Raw genomic sequence first — 23,116 nt, 5'->3', positions numbered from 1 at the left:
GACAGCAGCAACCGGACAGCCCAAACTGCCAAGGTAAATCGGCGTGGTCACATGATATCACACTCTATGGATGGTGTAGCTGAGTGATGGGAGTTCCTGATCCCAATGATCCTCACCAAACAAGGAATACCTGAACCTTAAACGTCATGAAAGTAATCCCTTTTTAAAAGTCCGTCGACAGTGGGAAGCATAAAGGCCACTTTATGTATTGTGTTCGAGTGCATGAATTACACAGTAGTTTAAAACTGGATTTGGAGGGGGGGGGGAACCCAAGGAGAGTATTTTGCATCCAAAGCAGCATCTGAGAACTACATCTGAGAGCCACTATATTAAGACAACAGAATGACTTTGACTCAAAAGACTAGACTGAAAGATGTTCAGCACATTCCGTACCACAGCTGTACAAGCATGTGAAGATTTTGCCTCCTCCCCTGCTTTGCTTCATCACAGCAAGACCAGATGTTAGCAAGAATTGCTAGCAAGCTTACAAAGCCATTCCACTTTTCTAAGTTTTGGCAGTATAAACATATAGAGACTCAACACTTCCAGTTCCTATTTTAAAGCCACTATTGCCAGACTGCTCTGTTTTCTTTCTATATTGAACACCAGGTTTCTACAGTCATCATCCTCTTAACGACCCCATAATCCCTTGTGGGGTGGAGTCTGGGCAACTGAATGGAACTGAGTGTTTACTGGCCAGATGCCCTTCCTGTCGCCAATGTGGAGTTTTATTCAGCAGATATATTCCCAGTGTGCCCAGAAAGAGAAATATCTGTCTCTATCTAGGATCAAACTCACAGTCTCTTGATTGTGAGCAAGAGTTCTACCTCAAGGCCACCACACCCCTCACCAGGTTTCTACAGTGGTGATGCCTTTTGGGAGGATTGCACATCATCTTCCATGAACCTCAGCTAACATCCCCATGAACCACGCTATCTGTGGATTGTGGGACATGTTAGGAAGGTACCACATTTGCAAAGGTGTTGTTCAAAGTAGCATTCAATCTGGGAATAGGCAACAGCAATGACATTACCGATGTTCGGTTTTCCAAATTCTGCCTCCTCTGGACACCTATAGGACGCATTGCCCCTGTGCCTCCGAAAGTTTAATTTGATGGAATGGGGATCTCCACTGCTCAGTGACTCAAGGCAAGGCTCCAACAGAAGGGAAAGCAAGTAAAACAACAATCGCAACAGCCACTCCTCAAATTTATGGCTGTTACAGGAAAGGACTATGTGGATTATCGTGCTTTGATAAACACAGCACCATCGGGGACCGTTGCACGCTCCTCTTGTTCGGTTACAGTCTCAACGGTCCCCGAAGCTGATACAATCACTACACTTTTAGTCGAAGTGCTTTTTTCCTTTTCTGCAATGGCAGCACACACAGCCAAGATCTCATCGCTTTCAAAATCGTAATCTGGGATCGGCTCCTCCAAAGTTTTCGTCTCAGACCCCTGTGTTCCTGTCTCTGTTTTGGTTGCTTTTTTCTGTTGTTGCAATTTTTTGGCCCAGGAAAGATCTTCGTTCCACAATTCAGAGTTGAGTGGATAGATGTGCAAGGCAATCTGGAAACTTCGAATCGCCTGAAAAAAAAACAAGCAGGAAAACACAGCCATTAGCATCTGCCAACCCATCAATACTTTCATGCCTTGAAAGAGTTAAGCGATGTATTATGGAACGGTGTTAAGAATCTAATGGGTTTGTATGGATTCTGCTTATACCGAATACAAAGTCTGATCTTTTCAAATGTGTGGCCAAGTATGATCCAGTTGGAAACACAAGCAACATATTCATTGGTGGCTTTGGTCCGTGGTTCAAGTTTTGGATTTGAACTGGGCATATTAAAATTCAACTCAACATATCCAAGGCCGGCAGTGAATGCTATCTTGAGCTCTTCCTTTAAACAATTACTAGTTTTAAAAGTGGCTTTACAATGTGCTATATTGTTCCTGGGGTTATTTATTTATTTCTATGGCAGTGCATATAATCAGATTTGGATTTATTTCAGACTTTGATATTTTTTAAAAAGTTTTGTGCAACCTGGAAACATTCTGATACATCAAATGTCTAACATGACAGTTATTTCATTTTATAGGGTTCTTCAAAAATACCAGAAGTACTTATAAAAAAATTCTATTCCTTCTGATCCAGAGGGGCGGGGGAAATGTGTTAAGACATTTACAGCCTCATTATCATGGAAAAACATTTCTTTCATTCAGTGATGTCTTGATTATTGCAACATCTCCCCCAAAACTTTGAATTACAGATTCAACTGTTTATCTTGTTAAATGTATAACAATTGTCTGCATAAATGTTCAAGCAGACCTTACAAGCATTTGAAATAATTCTGCTCAATTCTCTGCAGTCCAGGACCTATCAACAACTGTTAGATCAATAGATTGCTTAGATTGTGAATAAATGTGAAAATAATTCAGTGTTACAAAATACAAAAGGACTATTTTAATTTTCTTTCTTTTTAATGAGGTCCCCAAGGCATACATTTATCACCGTATAATTGTGTAGTATGAATACTAGTTATTTTTATGAATCTGAATTACTAAGCCCCTTTATTCTAATAGTATATATGGATTATTAGTTTTATGTGGATAAAAATATAATTCACTAGGTCAAACATAGACTTTAAACCATGATGAAAAATATAATTAAATCCTGAACTATGTAATTAAACCATGGTATTGAATTCACTTCCTACAAGAGTCAGGAAAACTTCCAGATTTCATATTTCAGGAAAAAAGGACTCTTCTCATTTTAGGTTTTTGAGAGAATGCTGACCATTAAGAAGCACTGAAGGGAAATTCTGATTTTCATCCACTGAGGTACAGACACACCAAAATTCTAGGACCACAATTGTCACAAAAAATCTACTCTCCAGAGATTTTTGAGTTATTTTTTGCTTGTTGTTGTTAGTCACAAAGTCGTGTCCGACCCATCCCGATCCCATGGACAACGTTCCTCCAAGCCTTCCTGTCCTCTACCATCACCCTGAGTCCATTTAAGCTCATGCCTACTGCTTCAGTAACTCCATCCAGCCACCTCATTCTCTGTCGTCCCCTTCTTCTCTTGCCCTCAATCTTTCCCAGCATTAGGCTCTTCTCCATTGAGTCCTTCCTTCTCATTAGATGGCCAAAGTATTGAGTTTTTTTTTTGCTACAGTCATATTAAAAATGGTGTGTGTGTGTGTCTGTCTCTGTGTGTGTGTGTATAGATATATAGATATATATGATGGGATGAAAAAATCAATTAACTGCACTGAATTTAAATGCAAACAGAAAGGAACTCATATTACAGTTTTACCTCAAACACTTTTTGGAATATATCCTCAATGAGTTTGAGAAAATTCACATCATTGCACTTGACAATATATATAGGGTGGTAGAAGATTAAAGTGGATAGGGCCATTGATACATGAGGGCAGAAATCTCCATGATGGCAAACATGTGGCATGCGTGCCAAAGGGGGCACGCGGAGCCCTCTACAGGCACACAAGCAGTCTCCCCAGCTCAGCTCCACCACTGGCAAGCTGATTTTCGGGTCTCTGCCGTGCATGTGGGGGGAGGGGCGCATGTGGGAGATGCGCATGCATGTGTGGGGGTGGGTCATGCATGCATGTGTGGGGGTGGGGAGCGTGGGGGCGACGCAACCTCCCACACCCCATTTTTGGTACCAGGCGGCTTCAGGGAGGCCTGCTACGCCCAAAACCAGGATGTGTGTATGTGTGTGTGTGGCTTGCACATGTATGGAGGGGCATGGTGAGCGTGTGCATGCACAGGGGGATGGGGCACACAGGGTGTGTCACACATGTATTGCATTATGGGTGTGGGCATGCTACGACAAAAAGATTAGCCATCCCTGGTTTATCTTTTCTTAATCTTTTTGTGAAGAGTTTGTGTGGTTGTTGATTTGGGGAAAAATATGCCCAACTATTTTAGGGCATATGTTAAGAGTTTCCATATATATCTTGTGTCACAATGGCAGGACACTCTACAATTCATTTTTGACAACTGGAATCAGAAACAGCTCCTGGGCACACAAAAATAATGAGGAGGATTCCATGCAGTCTTGGATAGCCTTGTAGTCCACCTCTTCATGACCAGGGGAAGATGGTATACTTCAGGAAGTTATTTTACACTGTATGTTTCTACAGTATTAGCAAAAACTAATCAGAAGAACCACAATAATTCCTGCAAATAAGGTGAGGTGCTACTCTGTAAGATGATTTTTTCCAATCTGATGATGCACGTCATTTCGACCACGGTCAAAATTGTGGAAGATTTAGTTAACCAGATTATAGAAGGCCATTCTTTAGAACTATCTGAATTATTAATAGCTGCAGAAATGGAAAACTATTTCTAGCTTTTCCAGAAATGATTGAATAGGACTTTGAATATTTTTATTTTCAGTATCAGGAATCATTATCACCATAAAAGGGAGAAGGCCTATTATATATACAGGACAGGCAGAAAATAGGTTTCCATATAAATTGGCAGCCATCTAATAGAAGAAAATAAAAGCTGAATACACTATGCAGAGGTCTCCCACTGACTCTCATATACGCTAACAGGCCAAAGTGCTATCAGCTTCGTCTCCATGTTTCTGTGGGCTTATGAGAAAGTACATTCATGAAATATAATCAATTAACTGAGGCTATCCCATAGTGCAGTGATGGGGAACCTTTTCGGCACCGAGTGATCAATGTGGAACACATCTGCATGTGTGCTGCAGTACGCACTGGCCAGATGGTCTTTGGGTTTCCAGCATACACATGAGCACTGGCCAGCGCATGTTGCCTGTTTTTTGGCCATTTTGTGGGGCATTTTCTGGCCATTTTCTGGCTCCGGTGCCCGAACAGACCAGCTGGCCGGAAACCAGAACAACAGCTGGTGACGGCGCATGTGCCCACAGAGGGTTTGGCATGTCACCTCTGGCACATGTGCCATAGTACAATGGGAAAACCAGTTTTCTTTTTTTAAATTAATAATTAATTTTATTTTGTTTGTACAAACTTCACATCTTTGCAACACATTACATTTTTTTACCTATTTGTTGTGTCGGTTTTATCTATACAAATAAATCTTTTATAACTATGACTTCATATATTTGTGCATTTACATTATTTCATACATTTGTTTTCATTCTATATATAATATTCTATATATTCTATATATAACAGTTTTTACTACATTTACATCATTTTTGTGTAATATTTATTTGCTATAGTCTATCTAATATTTCAATCTTTTAATTCTTTTCTGGTTTTGTAGTTGTCTATTGTTTTGTTGATCTTTCTTCCTTTCTTTTTTGCTTTCCTGCTTTTCCCCTCCTTTCCTCTAGCCAATTGTACAATAAACCCCATACGGAGTAATATTCAGATTCGTCTTTCTCTTTCAGTTCTTTCGTGAGCCTATCCATCTCTGCACATTCCAATATTTTTTTAATTACATTTTCTTCTGTTGGCATGTAATTATTTTTCCAGTTTTGTGCGAATGTAATTCTCGCTGCCGTAACGATATGTAAAATTAAGTATCTATGTAGTTTTTTCATAATTTCCTTTTATAATCCCTAACAAAAATAATTCAGGTTTTAGTGCAATTTGATGTGTAGTAATCTCCTCTAGCCAATCTAGTTTTCTTGCACCCAGCTTGGTTTGTGTATTGATTCATGGATTACCAAAGTCCTTTTTTTTTCTAATTTAGTGCGTTATAAGCACTTGGCACAACATTTTCTTTTTTTATAAATATAATTCTTATTGAGATTTTCTTTGCAATGTGGGAAGAAAAGGAAGGATTTTGAACATTTTTCCTTCCACAATAAAATGTAATAAATATTTTCAGATATATAACATTATGTTCTCTTTACCATCTAAGTAGTTATCAAAAATAGCCTTTCAGCTGTATGCTGAAATTGGTGTGTTTATGAAAAAAAATTATCTTAATCTCACTCATTATTCATTTTTGGAATTTTAAGTATGCTTGACTCTATATTATTCATCAAAAAGTTTGAGAAATCTTTTAGCCTTTCACAATCTAATAGAACTATGAACACATTAATACCAGCAAGAGTTTCTTGTTCATTATCATAAAAAAACACAGAATTGTAGAATACATTTTTGGCTAAACAATGCCATATCAACTGAAAATGGAGTAGCAATCACAAAGTAGCTTTTAATCCAGGAAGTAGAATTGCATTTTGCCTATTCCTGCATTTTTCATCATTGTGTTTTTATTGGTCTTTCTTTCGGCAATTTGGCAATTCTCATTAATTCCCTAATATCAGGATTATCTGATCACCAGATTCCCTCCGCTCAGATGCCATCAATTATTAAAACTTATTTAGTACCTTGCAAAAGAAAGTCTAGCTAATGAAGCCTGACTGCAAGGGATATGTTATTTATCAAAATCTTTCTGTCCAACAAAATCCCCCACTCTTCCTGAAGAGATCACATTTTGTATTGGAATTAACATCTGCCTAATATGATGCAATAAATGTGACAGCTGATGCTGATATTAGCAATGGACCCATGAACATAGAGAGTCTAAACAACACGTTCTATTTGAAATCATAACAAAAGTTGCCTAACTAGTTGCTTATGAACTTAAGACGGTGTAACTCAGGTTTCGGGACATGTTGCTAAACTTTTGTGAACTCACTGCTAACTACAATGTTGATTTTGCTGATGTTTCTATATTTATTACAGCATAATGCTAAAACAGCACAACGTAGCAAGCCTGTAGTTCTTCAAATATTGCTAGAACTTTGGACTCCTTCTTGTGAGCTATCTCTCTGACCTAGATGGATGGTTGAGAGGAAAATGGACGTTTTAGGCTAGAGCAGTGGTGTGATACGACCGGTACACCCCAGTATGAGCATACCAGTGCCTGCTGGGAGCACCAGGTACCATTCCGGTACAATGTTCCGGTGGGCCTACCCATCAACCTACCCACCTTATCTGTATTTGAGCCGATTGGGGCTTTCGTGCACGTGCAGAGCATACGGCGCCTGCGCGATGCTCTTCCGAGGAGCTGGAGGGTTGCGGGGGCTAAGTATGCATGTGCATGCTACGCGCGTGCACATGGTGGGCACCAGGCCCTGTTGCAGCATACCGGTTGCAATTGGATCTGGAACCCACCACTTGTCTGGAGGTAGGCCTGATTGGGCTAGTGAAGCCCAGGTAGAAGCTCAGAGGTGAACAAGATTAAGGAAACAGCAGCAGTAGATTGCTACTAACTAGACAAACAGATTCTATGAAAAATACCCTGGATATATATAAAAAAAGAGTTCAACGTGGTTCTGGCTCTTGTAGGCCTTCTGCTGAAAGGATCATAAATCCTCCTGTCTGGATTACTGTTAAAGAACATTCAGAAGCTTCAGCTGGTGCAGAATGCAACTGGAAGATTGGAAATGGTGTTGGTTACTCAACACATGTAACACCACAGCTTCATGAGCTGCATTCATGGCCAGATGCAATTCAAGGTACTGATAGTCATCTTTAAAGTCCTTCCTAGCTTAGGTTCAGTTATCTTCTCCTAGTCATTTATACCTTTTGCAATCCAGTCTTGCAGGATGGGCATATTCCAGGTCCCATCAGCCAAGGAATATCAGCGGGTGGGGACTAGGAGCTGTACCTTTTCTGCGATAATGTCTGCCCTCTGGAACATTCTCCTCTTAAAGATTAGAATGGCCAAACTCTGCAGGCCTTATGGAAGGCCTTAAAAAACCTGGTTATGTGCAGGGTCTGGGGTCCCAAGGGAGTGAACCCTCTTTTCTGGTTAACATTTATAATTGTGTGTGTGTGTGTGTGTGTGTGTGTTGCATATGTCAGAGCCGAGGTGGTGCAGTGGTTAAATGCAGCACTGCAGACTACTTCAGCTGACTGCAGTTCTGCAGTTCGGCTGTTCAAATCTCACCGGCTCAGGGTTGACTCAGCCTTCCATTCTTCCGAGGTGGGTAAAATGAGGACCCAGATTGTTGTTGGGGGCAATATGCTGACTCTGTAAACCCCTTAGAGAGGGCTGAAAGCCCTATGAAGCGGTATATAAGTCTAACTGCTATTGCTATTGCTATATGTGTTGCATTTGGTTTTCTGCCTGGAAGGCTCCTAGGGTATGCTCCCTCCTATATTTGGGCATATTAGGTGCTTTGACATATACAGTATAGATAAGATGGATGGATGGATGGATGAATGAATGGATGGATGGATGGATAGATGATAGAGAGAGAGAGAGACAGACAGACAGACATATAGATGCGCGCGCGCGCACACACACACACACACAGTGTATGTTTTTGCGTGTGTGCCTGTTTGTTGCCCAGAGTCACTTGTTTTATATGGGCGACCATACAAGTTAAATGAATGAGTGAATGGATAAATGAATGCAATCCAGGCTGTGGTACTTAATATCCACTGCTCTTGTGCCAGAGATGCCTGGCTGAGTAGATAGTGAAACTTTTCACCCAGGTGTAGCTTTTAAACTCTAGAACAGGGCTGTCAAACTCGTGGCCCGAATACATCACCTGCTGGCTACGCCCACGCGGTTTAACAAAGAGGAAGTGTCCCGATTTGTCACGTGATGCTGCTGTGAATTTGACACCCCTGCTCTAGAGTGCAAAATCTACTATAGTTGTTAAGCACATTTCCTCAATTCACCACCATTATCAAAAATCCTGTCTTCAAAGATCACATCAATACCTAAAGATCCTTGACAAATATAAATACACTGTAGATTTACTATTGCAGCAATATTAGTTATAGGCAATAAGGCAGCAATTTTCATAAATGAAAAAAATTCTTAATTTCTCTCTTCATCCTGGAATATAAATCACTACTGACATTACCAAACATTCAAATAACTTCTTAGAAACACACTAACAGATTCAACTCACATTGGTTTTCATACCCAGAGATTACACGTCTGACTATATATATATGAACACCCCAGTATTCCTACTTGAAAACATGGGAGTGACTGAAATACTCCATTGCTTCATTTCATACAAAGAAAATTCCCTATTTTAAGGCTGCAGCAGGAAAAAGCATGGTGTTTTCCACGCAAAGTCACAATGAAACTTTTACATAAGTTGCAATGGAAACTTTTCTAGAGCAAGAGAAATGAGGATACGAGAATAAAATATTTGGAGGAAAACAGTGTAGAGAAATTTAAAAGAGAAAAAAAAACATCAAGAAATACCATGTGAAGAATACTACCAAAGTAATTCAATATATGGTTATTAAACTGTCAGGGTGATTCAAATGTGATTCAGGATGCAAGTAATTTAGGAATAGATGCAAGTTGTCTCTTTTTATAATTAATTAAATTTTTGATTGTTTAAAGTTTGTACTGAAGCTTAACCAAAACGTGTTTGTTTATATCTTCCTCCCAGTTCTGGTCAAAATTAATATGTACATGTTTCAATGAAAGCAGAAAGCCTTGGTAACTTGGTGATACGTTTGTGAAATACTTGATCATTTCTCCACATCAGAAGAAATGTTTTATTTCATGAAAGAAATGAAAAGAAAATGTAATAAATGAACATTAGCAACCTGGAGAAATCTGCCTTTCCATTTCTCACAGGAATGTTTGCCAGACTAACCATGGGTGCATACTTGTATCGTCAGTGAAAAATCATGTCTTATGTCTTTTCTTGTATAACTGAACTATGAAGCAGAATCCTTTGTAATATCCAGATCTTCCGGAATGAATGCTTTGGATGGCCCAGAAATTAAGTGGATGTAGAAGCAATTTCTGGAAGGCAGGAAGTTTGAAAAACATAATGTTAAATTAAGAGCAAATTAGCAACCATTTGGGATGAATTCAAAGTTAATAAATTCTAGGATTACAACCAAATTCCTAATATAATTGGATCACAGTCCAGCTGGAATTCTGCTTGCACAGTCTCTTTCACAATCAAGCTAGATTAAGAAAAAGTTCCAGGAAATCTTACAAGACTTGAAAACTAAAGTGAGATACTGCAGATTAACTAACAGGGTGTGTTAGCTATTGGGGACAATATGTTGACTCTGTAAACTGCTTAGAGAGGGCTATAAGCACTGTAAAGCACTATATAAGTCTAAGTGTTATTGCTATCACATCTTTTATCTAGTCACTTGTACGTGCATTAAATATGCAAGAAGGAACAACTAACTCTGTAGCTTCCATAGGTTTTAGTATTTGATAAAATATACAGGCAGTCCTCGACGTATGACCACGACTGAGCCCAAAATTTCTGTTGCTAACTAAGACAGATGTTGAGTGCCTTTTGCCCAACTTTATGACCTTTCTTGCCACAGTGGTTAAGCGAATCATTGCAGTTGTTAACAATAGTAACACCATTGTTAAGTACAACTGTCTTCTCCATTGACTTTGCTTATCAGAAGGCGGCATAAGGTGATTGCATGACCCCAGGACACTGCATCTGTCATAAATATGAGTCAGTTGCCAAGTCTTTGAATTTTGATTATATGACCCCATGGTAATGCTAAAAGAGTTGTAAGTGTGAAAAACAGACATAAGTCACTTTTTCAATGTCATTGTAACTTCAAACTAGCAGTTGACTAAATGAACTACTGTAAGCTGATGACTACTTGTATATAAAATAATTTTCCAGAAGTTGGAAACTACAGGTAGATCTTGCTCAACAAATGCTCGATTGGGAACTTGGGAAGGCTCTAGAATTCAGTATTGAACCTGTCCACTTCCTGAAGGTCAACAAATACAGATCCCAAATAACATTGCTAGATTTTTACCTCAGCATCTCTGTCAACTCTGTCCAACTAGCTTCTAGCTCTGATTGAATATCAGTGGTTTTATTCTACAATTAACATTGTCAAATTTGTCTGAAATGGTATAGGGTCTCCTGCTTGAGCAGGAGGCTGGACTAAAAGACCTCCAAGGTTCTGTTCTATTCTTATTCCAGTGGTAGGTTCCGGATCCCATTGCAATTGGTATGGTACAATGGGGCCTGGCGTCCTCCACATGAACGCGCACATGTGTGCAGCGCGCACATGTGTCCTTACCTCCTGTGATGCTCCGCGATGTCTCCATGACGCTCCAGCTGCTCGGTGGAGCATTGCGCAGGCACCATATGCTCCGTGCACATATGTGGAAGCCCCAAAGAGCTCAAATACAGGTAAGGACTGCAGGCAGGCAGGTGGGCCCTCTGGAGCACCATACCGGAATGGTACCCAGTGCTCCTGGCAGGCACCAGTACGCCCATACCGGGGCCTACCTGTCGTATTCCTATTCCTAATTCTAATTCTACTCTACTCATCACAGTGGTCAATCAACATTCTTCCAGAATTAGAAACCCATTCCCTATAAGCAGGATGAGAAACTCTAAACCACACTGGAGCAGGAGGCTATTCAGTAGAAATCTTTTCACATATTCTTTTTGGTCTTGCATTCCAGAATTTGACCAGGTACTCAACCAAGCTACTTGCTAGTCCATTGGGAAAATCATAAATGCTCTATGAAAACCAGCTGGCCATATCAGGTACCTGGGGAGGACCGAGTATAAGTCTTTCCTCTCTGTGGAAAGCAGTGGGACAGAAAGCTCCAGATACTAGACTGGTCTGACTACAACAAGACTGGCAATATACTGCACTTTCAGGTCACAATTCACCTGGCTTTAAGATAAAAACCAGATACCTGGCAGATACCTGCATCCTATCTAAGACAGGTCCATGAAGATCTGGAACAAGCCCATGGTTGTCATTGTGCCTATGAAATAATTAATTACCTCTGATTCTCTCCTCTTTACAGAAATTTGTGTAAGTTCCTGAAGCAATGGTTTTTTCACAGGTGTATAAATAGCTGTCAAAAGTACTACCCAATTCTCTGTTTATACTTACCAATGTGATTTCTCCTAATCCAAGCTGGGCCCGCCCCAGCGTTTGCCATGCTTCCCAAGAATGGGAATCTCTCTGCACAGCCATTTCTGCTGCCTGGACTGCAGGAAACATTTCATGCAGAGACATCAGAACCTAAATAGAAAGGGGGGTGGGTGGGAGAAAGACCTAAACTTCAGACATTGTTTTTCTTCTTTGATTTTATACAAATTTCAAAGCTTCCCAACATTTTTGGATGAGTTACAAATTTAAAAAAAAGAAAATGGTCAACCAGAAGAATATATCTTGTATAGCCCTGGAGAGATTAATAACAGAATGACCAAAACTTCCAGGTGAAAAGATAGCCGGAAACATTACAGGGGACCAATTGGAGCCGCAATACTTGCTGATGTCATCAATCCATCTTGTTTCATGGACACTTTTTATCAAATGGATTCATTCTATGACTGCCTTGGTCCACCTGCCATCAGTTCTTCTTGCTACGTTCTTCTTGCCCATTTCCATTTTGTTTACTCTCTTGATGATATCATATACTTTCATTCGTTCTCTTTAATTCATGTGCAGATCTTTCTATCTTGTCTTGTGATACCAAGCATGTATCTTTCTATGGCTCTTTGCGCCGTGTGTGTGTGTGAGAGAGAGAGAGAGAGAAACCAGCAGGGAAGGTCACAAGTCACTCTGATAAATTGCATTCACTCTCATAGCTTTTTACACATAAAGCACATCTACTGTGACTGCCTGAGCACCAGCAGCAGCCACGCCCACCCGCTAGGCTCACGTTGTGCCACCCATTCCCATACCCTCTCCCACTCTGCAACAGCCATGTTTATCTGCCTATTGATTTGTTTATGCGTTCTGGGCCTTGTGACTGCTTGCTGCCTTCCCCGCGGACTTTGCTTACTGCAAGCTGACATGAAGTTATAAGGAAGTCCTTGCTTAAATCCCATGATCCTTGCTTAACAATGACAATAGCGAGTGCCAGGATTGCTGTCACTAAGAAATGGGGTCATGTGACATCATACTTTATGACTGCATTGCTTACGATGGAAATTCTGGTTCCGATCGCCGCCTTCATCCGAGAACTGCCTCTAGTGTCATGGCTGAGAAACCCATGCAACTAGGAGATACCTAGGTTGGAGAGTGCAATTCTACTTAACCCTGTCTTTATACAAATTTATGAAGCAAAAGTATACTGCTTTCTAACTAAACACTGAATTTGTATTATTATTATTTTGGTAAAGAAATTTATCAGTATTGTGCAGTCACTTTTTACAGCATTAGACAATACAAGAATTCTAATACCAGGTGATTGTTCTACGCCAGGGGGTCAAACTGGATTTCTTCAAGGGCCAGATCAGCATTGTAGTTCTCCTCTGTGGGTTGACCGGGGAGGAGGGGGGAGACAGGACAGAAACCTTCTGCAGCATTTTGCAGGCCAAAACGGGGCATGGGGGAGGCCACACACAGCACCCCCGTGCCCCATTTTCGGCCTGGGCAGTCTCCTGCATCACTTTGCTGAGGTACCTTTGCTATTTCCAGGCCGGCCCCATGGGCTAGATTTAAGCACCCCACAAACCAGATTTGGACCACGGGTGGTGAGTTTGACACCCCTGTTCTAGGCATTTTATGCCTGACTCTAGAAATACCCTTTTTTAGTTTCATGGAAATAGCCAAAAAAAAAAAAAAAAGGATTTGTTTTCATTTTTCATGATTTCAAATTTTATCAATTTTTAAATTTTATAATACACTCAGCTTTCAAATTATGACCGTTAGCACCTGGCTGGATCCATTTTCAACTTGCGCAAAAGTATATCGATCCATCCGCAATCAGCATGTTTTATTTCTGGTTTTTAAAAAGAACCAAAGGGGGGAAAAAAATCAGATGCAAATTCTGTTTGTTTTCCTCTCATCCCAAAATCAAGTAGAAAAATCTGGACATATGCTTGGAATGCTTGAGGCTTGCAAAGCATGTGGCTTGGCAGATCTAATCTCTCCTGAGTCATTAATGTGTATTAATTCTTCTCATGTGACGTTGGGAAATGGGAACAAATGGGAACAATTACAGGATGCTGCTGGTTGTAAAAATGTGATGTGGAAGCTCCTTCCAGTCCTTGTTTGTACATCATCCAGAGCAGAACAATAAATCCGAATTGCCCTCCTATGCATTGTACCCACGATGGAAATTACGAACAGCATCTGTAATAATAAACCCTCTTCTGGTCCTTCACCTTTCGTTGCAGGTTGTTTGCTCCATGACACAGATGCTACTGTTGACACAGAGTGTTTCATTTTCATCTTTCCCACAACAGCTGGTGGATTTAAGGTTGCTCACTAACGAGAGACAACTCGCTCCGTTCACTGTTTGACTTTTAAAGTATTACTGTATTAACATTAGAGCCCGCCCCAGTATGAAGAAAAAAAGCCATCGCACAATTCCTCTCGGGGATATGCAAATGTATACGTGCACTATTAAAAACTCCTTAACATTATGTCCAATTTAAAAGTTTCTATGAGTCATTTATAGAGCACTTATCAAAGCGGGGAGAATCCAAGAGCCTTTTTTAAAAAAAATAATACAAAAATAACGCACGAGTCAGGCATGGTGTGGTTAGAAAGATAGAACAGACACGTAGAAAGCACGGTGTGCCTCTTTGGACTGCAGCCATCGCATCCTAATTTAAACGCAGGCTGATTTTTGATGTTCCAAAGCAAAAACGTGGAGCAAACACAAATCGCCTTTCTTCTTCTGCAGCATTCAGAAGGCTATAAAATGGATATATAAATACATGTAATCCTTAACTTACAACAGTTCGTTTAGTGATTGCTCAAAGTTACTCAAAGTTACAAAGCACTGAAAAATGGGACTTATGACGTTTTTTTCAGAGTTACGGCTTTTGCAGCCTCCCCATGATCAAAATTCAGATGCCTGCCAACTGGTTCATATTGATGACTGTTGCTGTGTCTCAAGGTCATGGGATTCCCCTTTTGTGACCTTATTACAATTACAATAGGAGAGTTGGAAGCGGCCTTGGTGGTCTTCTAGTCCAAACTCCCTGCCTAGGCAGGAAACCCTATACCATTCCAGACAAATGGCTATCCAACATCTTCTTAAAGACTTCCAGTGTTGGGGCGTTCACAACTTCTGGAGGCAAGCTGTTCCTCTGATTAATTGTTCTAACTGTCAGGAAATTTCTCCTCAGTTCTAAGTTGCTTCTCTCCTTGATTAGTTTCCACCCATTGCTTCTTGTTCTACCCTCAGGTGCCTTGGAAAATAGTTTGACTCTCTCTTCTTTGTGGCAACCCCTGAGATATTGGAACACTGCTATGATGTCTCCCCTAGTCCTTCTTTCTATTAAACTAGACATACCCAGTTCCTGCAACCGTTCTTCATATGTTTCAGCCTCCAGTCCCCTAATCATCTTTGTTGCTCTTCTCTGCATTCTTTCCAGAGTCTCCACATCTTTTCTACCTTGTGGCGACCAAAACTGAATGCAGTTTCTCACAAGCCAAGTCAAAATGGGGAAGCCAAGTTCATTTAACAACCGGGTTACAAACTGCAGTGATTCACTTAGCAACTGTGACAAGGAAGATCCTAAAATGGGGAAAAACTCACTTAACGTAACCACTTAACCCATGTCTCGCTTAACAACAGACATTTGGGATTCTATTGTGGTCGTTAAGTCGAGGACTACCTGTATTTGCACATCCTTTTTGCTCTCAAAAGTTATTCTGCAAATTTTATGGGTTGCACGTCCCTTACGGGTAAGTCCTTGACTTCCAACCGCAACTGAACCCAATGTTTCCATTGCTAAGCAGTTCTCCATTTTACGATCACTTTTTGTCACAACATTTAAGTGAATCATGTGACCGTTAAGTAAATCTGGTGTCCCTTATCGTCTTTGCTCATCAAAAGCCAGCTAGGAAGGTCGCAAATCACATGACCCTCATGTTCCCCTTTCTTATTTTGTTTCTTTATTGGTTGGGAAGCAATTCTTTCCATATTTTGAGTCTTCTGATAGTCTATACACATGCCTGTACTGTCTTTGATCAATATTTCAAATAAAATCAATTTAACCTTGTTAAATTGCTCTTGCTCTTGGCTCATTTGGATACAAGAGGCTAGTGACTTCTTGTAACCTGCTGGCTTTGGAACTAATAAATGATTGTTTGGATCTTCTGCAGTTGGTACTTTCTGGGTGAGTTTCCCATTATCGCAACCATACTTGTATTTCCCATTCGTTGTGGGCAATTACATGGGCAGATAACTATGTAAGATAACATCCAAGACATTTAAAAGACAGCAGGTTGGGATTTAATGATCCAACAGCTAGGCATTTCTTTACAAAGCTGTAAGATAACACCTTCTAAGGCTGTATTTATATGTTTTGAGTGAACTATCCATAGTTGTAAATAGTTTCAGCTTGGCATTTAAATATACAGTTAGCAGAAAATCTTAATTTGTCTCTGCTGAATATCTTTAGGACATTCACTTGGAAGCTGGTGGAGAAGAAACACAAGAGTGGAAAGCTTTAGAACAATATAAAATAGCAAGGATATATTTTTGTTTCTGACTGGAATTATTACTGATTTTAGGGGAAAAGATAAGAAAGACACCAAGTTGCACTTGCTTCTATTGCAAAGAAATGATCCAAGTATTACCTGTGATTTCATCTCATACAGAGTGGCATTTTCAGGGGTTAACTGAAGTGCTTCGTCCCATTTGTGAAGAGCTTCCTGGTACCTGAAAGTTGTTAAGAAGGAATTTCTTTTTAACAAATGTATGAATATTTTAAAGGTTTGCACCTTGATCATTGTGCCAAACGTGTTTTTAACAGTGATGTATTTGCGGAGATATCTCCTAAAGCAATGTTTCTCAACCCTGGCAATTTTAAGATGCCTGGACTTCTAACTTTAAGATGCCTGGACTTCAACTCCTAGTCAGCTAGGGAATTCTGGGAATTGAAGTCCAGACATCTTAAAAGTTACTAATGTTGAGAAACACTGTCCTAAATAGTACATGTTTGCTGCATAATTCATTAATAGGTGCCTTTTTCTCCACTCCCATTCTTATCCCCAAAATCTAAACCAACGCTTGCTCTACTGCTGAAATACAATCAGATGTTTTTGCAGCATGCCCTGAGGATCTAAAGCCTTAGATACATATTAGATATATAGTCTATATCATGTATATGTACAGCCATTATATGAGCTATACTTTTGCTTATCCCAAAGGTTTAGTTTTTCCTAACTTGCAAAAAACCCCAAAGAAATATTAATTGAACATGAAGTTAATCTGAAGCTAAGCATTACATATTCAGAACTGTAAGCATGCACTTGTCGTATGATATCTGTCATAAAGAGACGAGTTCTGTGAGATAGATTTACTCTAGACTGTGAATTTTCTACCCAAAAGGTACAAGAACTAGTAGGATTTGCACGTGGGAAAATATGTTGTCCGGGAAAAAAATAATTCAACTAAATTCCCTAGCTTCGAGCCATAACATTAAACAGAAGACTGATGACTTAGCATTCTTCAGAACTTGGCAACAAACTTATGCTTCTGTTATACTGCAATATCTTTAAATTTTGAAATAATTCCTCAGAATTTTCTGCCGCATTAGTGTAAATCAAATTAATTTATAGTACCATCTTAACATTCTGAGAACATCATTTATTTTAAAACAAACCACTAATATGAGTAATAGCACACTTATAAATAATAATCAGTGTCTTTTGAAATGGGTTTCCTGTTTATAATAAAAGTTTATTATAAAAGTAATAAAAGTTTATTTTTAATAAGCAATATAACTTTTTTAGTTTTAACTATCTGCTTATCTTACATGAGCTGTGTTAAATGTCTAAATGTGATCTCAGTAATTTTTTTTAAAATGCAATTACATAGGACCCAGGGGAAATGACTGTACAGTCATTAACTTTTTTTTTTTTTTAAAAAATAAACCAGTATAGATAATGTTTCATGTTTCACTCAAAGAATCTGAAGGACAAAACAAGAAGTAATAAAAGTATTAAGCTCAATGGCCCATTACTTTGGAGATAACTCTGGAGTTTACACGGTCAGCAAAACAAAGAAAGGAGAACCATCTTCCCTAGAGAGAACATATTTCTCCACAGGCAAAATATGAACTGCTCAATGAGCTCTTTTAAAAAAAAAATTATCAGTGGGAAAACTTTCGTGCAAGAATATATTTTTGCATGTTGATCCAAGGAGGGCACCAACAGACTAGAAGCTTATCAGTCTTCCCCAGTTGTCATCCAAAAATGAGTTGGAATTGGAAATTTGCCAGAATTCTGCCAAACTGATCTAGATCCTCAAAATCCAGAAGCAAAGACCTCAGTCAGTGCAAAGAGAAAATACTTCCCACTTTTTGCAACCTCTTCAATTTCCTTTCTTGGCTCTCCTTACTGAGCCAGCCCAGCCCAGCCTGGATGCACAGACATGGTGTTCAGGCTGCCAGAACATGTAGGAGGAGTTCTGGTTCATACTGTGTTGCTGCATGAAATGCTGAGAAATCATAAGTTTGTCCTCAGCCCTTCTGTACATTTTTCATCTGGGTATTTTTTAGGCACTCCAACAAAGCACCCAGGTGGGAGAAGGACCTCTGATGTACATTAAGGTAGGGTGCTTAGCAGGGACGTGCAGTCACTAGAGGCAAGGGAGGTGGACCCTCACCAGTCTCCTCAGGAAAAAGAAAGAAATTTAAATATATTTTTTTAAACAATTAAAGCCAAGATAGTTGCTACCAGATTCCAGCTCACAGTGGCTTAGTGTCTGCTTAGTGGTAACCAAAGCAGGAGGCGAGAGAACTCGGGGCCTCTTTTCCATAAGGAATTTTTCGCCTTCTAAAAGTTAATAAAGAGTTAAAAGGCAAAGAAGTTCAGATGGAAAAGAGGCACTAATTCTCCCGCCTCCTGATTTGGAAGCAGCTAATCGTGTCTTCTTGAGCACGCTTACGTTGGGCGGGGCGTGCTTCAGAGGAGAGAGGAGTGGGTGAGAAGGAGGAGGCTGCCTCTTTGCTACAGACCTGGGCGCTTGGCGGCTCCCGCGATGCAAAGTGCCCCACCATCCCCGATGCTGCCGCCCGCTGCCCCGGCCTGCTTCTCCAGGCTCCGCTGCTGGAAGTCCCGGATCGCCTCTGGGGGAATGCTGGGTGAGAAGCGGAGCGAAGCTTCTCTGCGGCCTCCCGGCGCTGCGCAGAGGCTCTTGCAGGAGCATGTGTCAGCGGCTGGCGGCCTGGAGCGGCCCCGGTTGTGAGACAAGGGAGCACTTAAAGCAGCCGCTGCCGCCACTGCCCCTCCTTCGCCCGGTGGGGAGGTGGTGGCGGCAGCAGCAGCGGCTACTTTAAGTGCTCCCTTGTCTCACAGCCGGGGCCGCTCCAGGCCGCCGGCCGCTGACACGTGCTCCTGCAAGAGCCTCTGGGCAGCGCCGGGAGGCCGCAGAGAAGCTTCGCTCCGTTTTTCACTCAGCCTTCCCCCAGAGGCGATCCGGGACTTCCAGCGGCGGAGCTTGGAGAAGCAGCGGACGCAGGCCGGGACAGCAGGGGGGCAGCGGGGCACTTTGCATCGCGGGAGCCACCAAGCGCCTTTGCTGCAGACCCGGGCGCTTGGTTCCTCCCGCGATGCAAATTCCCCCCCCCCGCCGAGGCCGACCGCTACCCTGCTGAGCCTCACCAGGTATCAACCTCACCACACGTCACTGGTGCTTAGTTTAAAACAGATGCTAGGCACTTGGATTATCTTAAGTCATTTGAGGCAAGTGTTAACCACAATTTATAAAAAAAACCAAATAGACCTCAACTCTATTACTCATCAAGCTGAGCAGCAGGTCCTTTAAAACGAAAGCGACTATTTATGGGACCTGAAGAGCAGATTGGACAAGTCTTCCTACAGAACGTCTATCTATGTGGTTAGGAGTTGACACTATGACGCAATGTAATCATCACCATTATGGAAATACACTGCTTATCTTAAATATGGACTGAATTGACATTGCCTCTTTGCTGGTAGAAGGGATGTGGTGGCTCACTGACTAATACGGTGACTAATGAGCTTGTCGATCGAAAGGTTGGCAGGTCGAATCCCTAGCGCTGTGTAACGGGGTGAGCTCCCGTTACTTGTCCCAGCTTCTGCCAACCTAGCAGTTCGAAAGCATGTAAAAACGCACGTAGAAAAATAGGAACCAATAGTGTTCCGTGCGCTTTCAGTGTTTAGTCATGCCAGTCACATGACCACAGAGACGTCTTCGGACTAGCACATATTTGCAAGGGGAACCTTTACCTTTTATCTTTGCTGGTAACATCAAGGGAAGTGAAGTTTAAACCTTTGAACCTCTTTTGTAAGAATGCAACAAGAGCACAGTAGGGAAAGAATATGGATTGCCCTTTTTCCTTACATTAAAAAGAACAGGAGAATAAGATTTCCTTGTAAATAAGATACAATTACCACCTTTACTAGCAAACTGGTCTAGAAAATTAGATGTCTAAAAAAGGTTGCAATAGCCAGTTTAATTTTAAAACTTTAAATGTGCATAACTTGTTCATTAAATATCTGGATACTGGGTGTGAACAAAGGTCAAAATTGCTAGGAAGAGAGTTGTGCTACTTCCACCAAAAAGACAGGGCCTGCCGTGCCCATATTATCTGCTCTTTGACAATTAAGAGTAATGGTTTAATTTGTTGTTGTTGTTCTGGTCTGGTTGTCTTTCATGTTAATGTATCTGCCTGCCTTCTTGTAACCTGCATCTACTGTTTGTTAAAATTCATACTGGATTTGTGCCCTGTGCTTTGTTATTGATTTGAGTCTTTCCATACACACATCCACATCCATATAAAAACTCTAGTTGCACTCACCATTTCAATGGCCCTTTTCTAAGCCATGCAATTTTACACAGAAATTTTACATTTCTATCTAAAAAAAATATTATGTAAAATAATATGGCTTATGATATGCCTATATAAAATTAATTTTCTATGTAAAATTACATGAAAGTCTAGCTGAGCTGGGTCTGCCACGCCTCAGCTGTTAGGTAGGCAAAGCCACAGACGGTCTCCTTTCTGGCGGTGATAATGACAATAACAGCTTATTGGTATTTTCTCCTTCAGCATCTCAGGAGTGTGATTTAATTCCCGCCAGTCTTCAATGTCTGGAGGGCACATGTATTTCAGTTTTGCCATCAAGCCCCAGTGGGAGTCTAAGTTGGTGGGTGGTGCTGTGGGAGAACCAACCAGCCTCCTGCAGCCTAGACAAGATGCCCAGGGGAGCGTAGCCATCTTGCCTTTGTTTGGTCCTGATCAGGGGTGGGATCAGAGGTGAAATTCAATTTTTTTTACTACCGGTTCTGTGGGTGTGGCTTGGTGGGCATGGCAGGGGAAAGATACTGCAAAATCTCCATTCCCATCCCACTCAGGGCCCGGCCAGAGGTGGTATTTGCCGGTTCTCCAAACTACTCAAAATTTCTGCTACCGGTTCTCCAGAACCTGTCAGAACCTGCTGAATTTCACTCCTGGCGGGGATCCTAACCGGTTTAATAACCGGTTCGCTGAGCGCGCCTAACATGCCTGACGCACACTGCACAAGTGTGCACAATCCGCAGGAAAACAGCTGAGGTGCAGCAATACATTCTGCCGCGCCTATCAGCTGGGGTATAAAACAAGGAAATATAGGCGAGTATAGCCCAGGGGCGGGCGGGGCCCACCTGAAGTCAGTGTGAACCAGTTCGCACAGAGCTGATCTTCGGAGCTACCAGTTCCCCCAAACCGGTAAAATTCCACCCCTGGCAATGTCTGGCAAGGGAAAGCAATAGCCATCTTACCTCCCTTAAGTCACCATGGAACTCGTGGATCCCAAAAGAGCTACAACAGGCACTTGGCTTGCCATCTTGCCATCTTGCCCTGATCTGGCTTCCTGACCCTTCAGGCCATTTGCCATGGATTTTCAGACTGCATTCTTCTGCAGTCAGTCTGGGCTGGAGTTGGTTTTAGTATGGTTTTGGGCTGGAGTTTATTTATTTATTTATTTGTTTGTTTGTTTGTTTGTTTGTTTATTTATTTGACTTATATACCGCTTCATAGGGCTTTCAGCCCTCTCTAAGCAGTTTACAGATTTTTAGCAAATTGAGTCAGCAAATTGCCCCCACCGTCTGGGTCCTCATTTCACCCACCTCGGAAGGATGGAAGGCTGCGTCAACCTTGAGCCGGTGAGATTTGAACCACTGAACTGCAGATAACAGTCAGCTGAAGTGGCCTGCAGTACTGCACCCTAACCACTGCGCCACCTCAGTTCCTATTGTTGGTTTTAGTATGGTTTTGACAGTGGGATTTATAATTCTTCCTTCCCCACCTCCCAGTTGGAAGACGGAAGAGGGAGTGGGACTTATGCTTGGATGCTGTTTTAGCTTTGCCTAATCTGGTGTAAGTAGGGAGTTTGTTTGAACTGCTTCAATGCACTCTACATAGGGCTGCTCCTGAAGTGTACAGGTAATCCTCAACTTACAACAGCCCATTTAGTGACCATTCAGCGGCACTACAATGCAATAGCAATAGCAATAGCAGTAGACTTATATACCGCTTCATAGGCCTTTCAGGCCTCTCTAAGCGGTTTACAGAGAGTCAGCATATTGCCCCCAACAATCTGGGTCCTCATTTTACCCACCTCGGAAGGATGGAAGGCTGAGTCAACCCTGAGCCGGTGAGATTTGAACCGCTGACCTGTTGATCTAGCAGTAGCCTGCAGTGCTGCATTTGACCACTGCGCCACCTTGGCTCTTAGGACTGTTTTTCACAGGTCTAACCTTTGCAGTATCCCCAGATCATGTGACCACAATTTAGGCGCTTGACAACTGGTTCATATTTATGAACCAGTCACAGTGTCCCGGGGTCATGTGATCTCCCCTTTTGCAACCTTCTGATCAGCAAAGTCAATGGAGAAGCCAGATTTTATTTAACAACCGGGTTACTAATTAATCAACTGCACTGCTTCACTTAACAGCCGTGGCAAGGCTGTTAAGTCCTCCGGGATTGGGTGGCCTATAAATTCATTAAATACAATACAAATACAATACAAGGTGGTAAAATAGGGCAAAGCTCACTTAACAAGTGTCTCAGTTAAAAGCAGGACTCAATTGTGGCCGTAAATCAGGAACCACCTGCATTACAACAGGTGCAAAATGCAGCTGCATAGGTAGCAAAGGGTGCCACTTATTCAGCATACATGTAACAACACTACTCTGTGAGCA

General features: G+C 41.4%; 1 protein-coding gene across 1 annotated transcript in view; it reads right to left on the bottom strand.

Moving 5' to 3' along the window:
• Positions 1–733: 733 nt before the first annotated feature.
• Positions 734–23,116, bottom strand: part of TTC33 (tetratricopeptide repeat domain 33) — a 39,209-nt gene continuing 16,826 nt past the window's right edge. Inside the window, exons 3-5 of the mRNA XM_032214063.1 lie at positions 16,525–16,606; positions 11,869–12,000; positions 734–1,585 (exon numbers count right to left, since the gene is read on the bottom strand). Coding sequence (XP_032069954.1) covers positions 1,241–1,585; positions 11,869–12,000; positions 16,525–16,606 — 559 coding nt within the window. The 3' untranslated portion in view covers positions 734–1,240. The remainder of the gene's footprint in view (positions 1,586–11,868; positions 12,001–16,524; positions 16,607–23,116) is intronic.

This window comes from Thamnophis elegans, chromosome 3 (assembly GCF_009769535.1).
Source record: "Thamnophis elegans isolate rThaEle1 chromosome 3, rThaEle1.pri, whole genome shotgun sequence".
NCBI lineage: Eukaryota > Metazoa > Chordata > Lepidosauria > Squamata > Colubridae > Thamnophis > Thamnophis elegans.
Note: the sequence above shows the minus strand (reverse complement) of the source record. Positions and strands in the feature narration are given on the sequence as shown.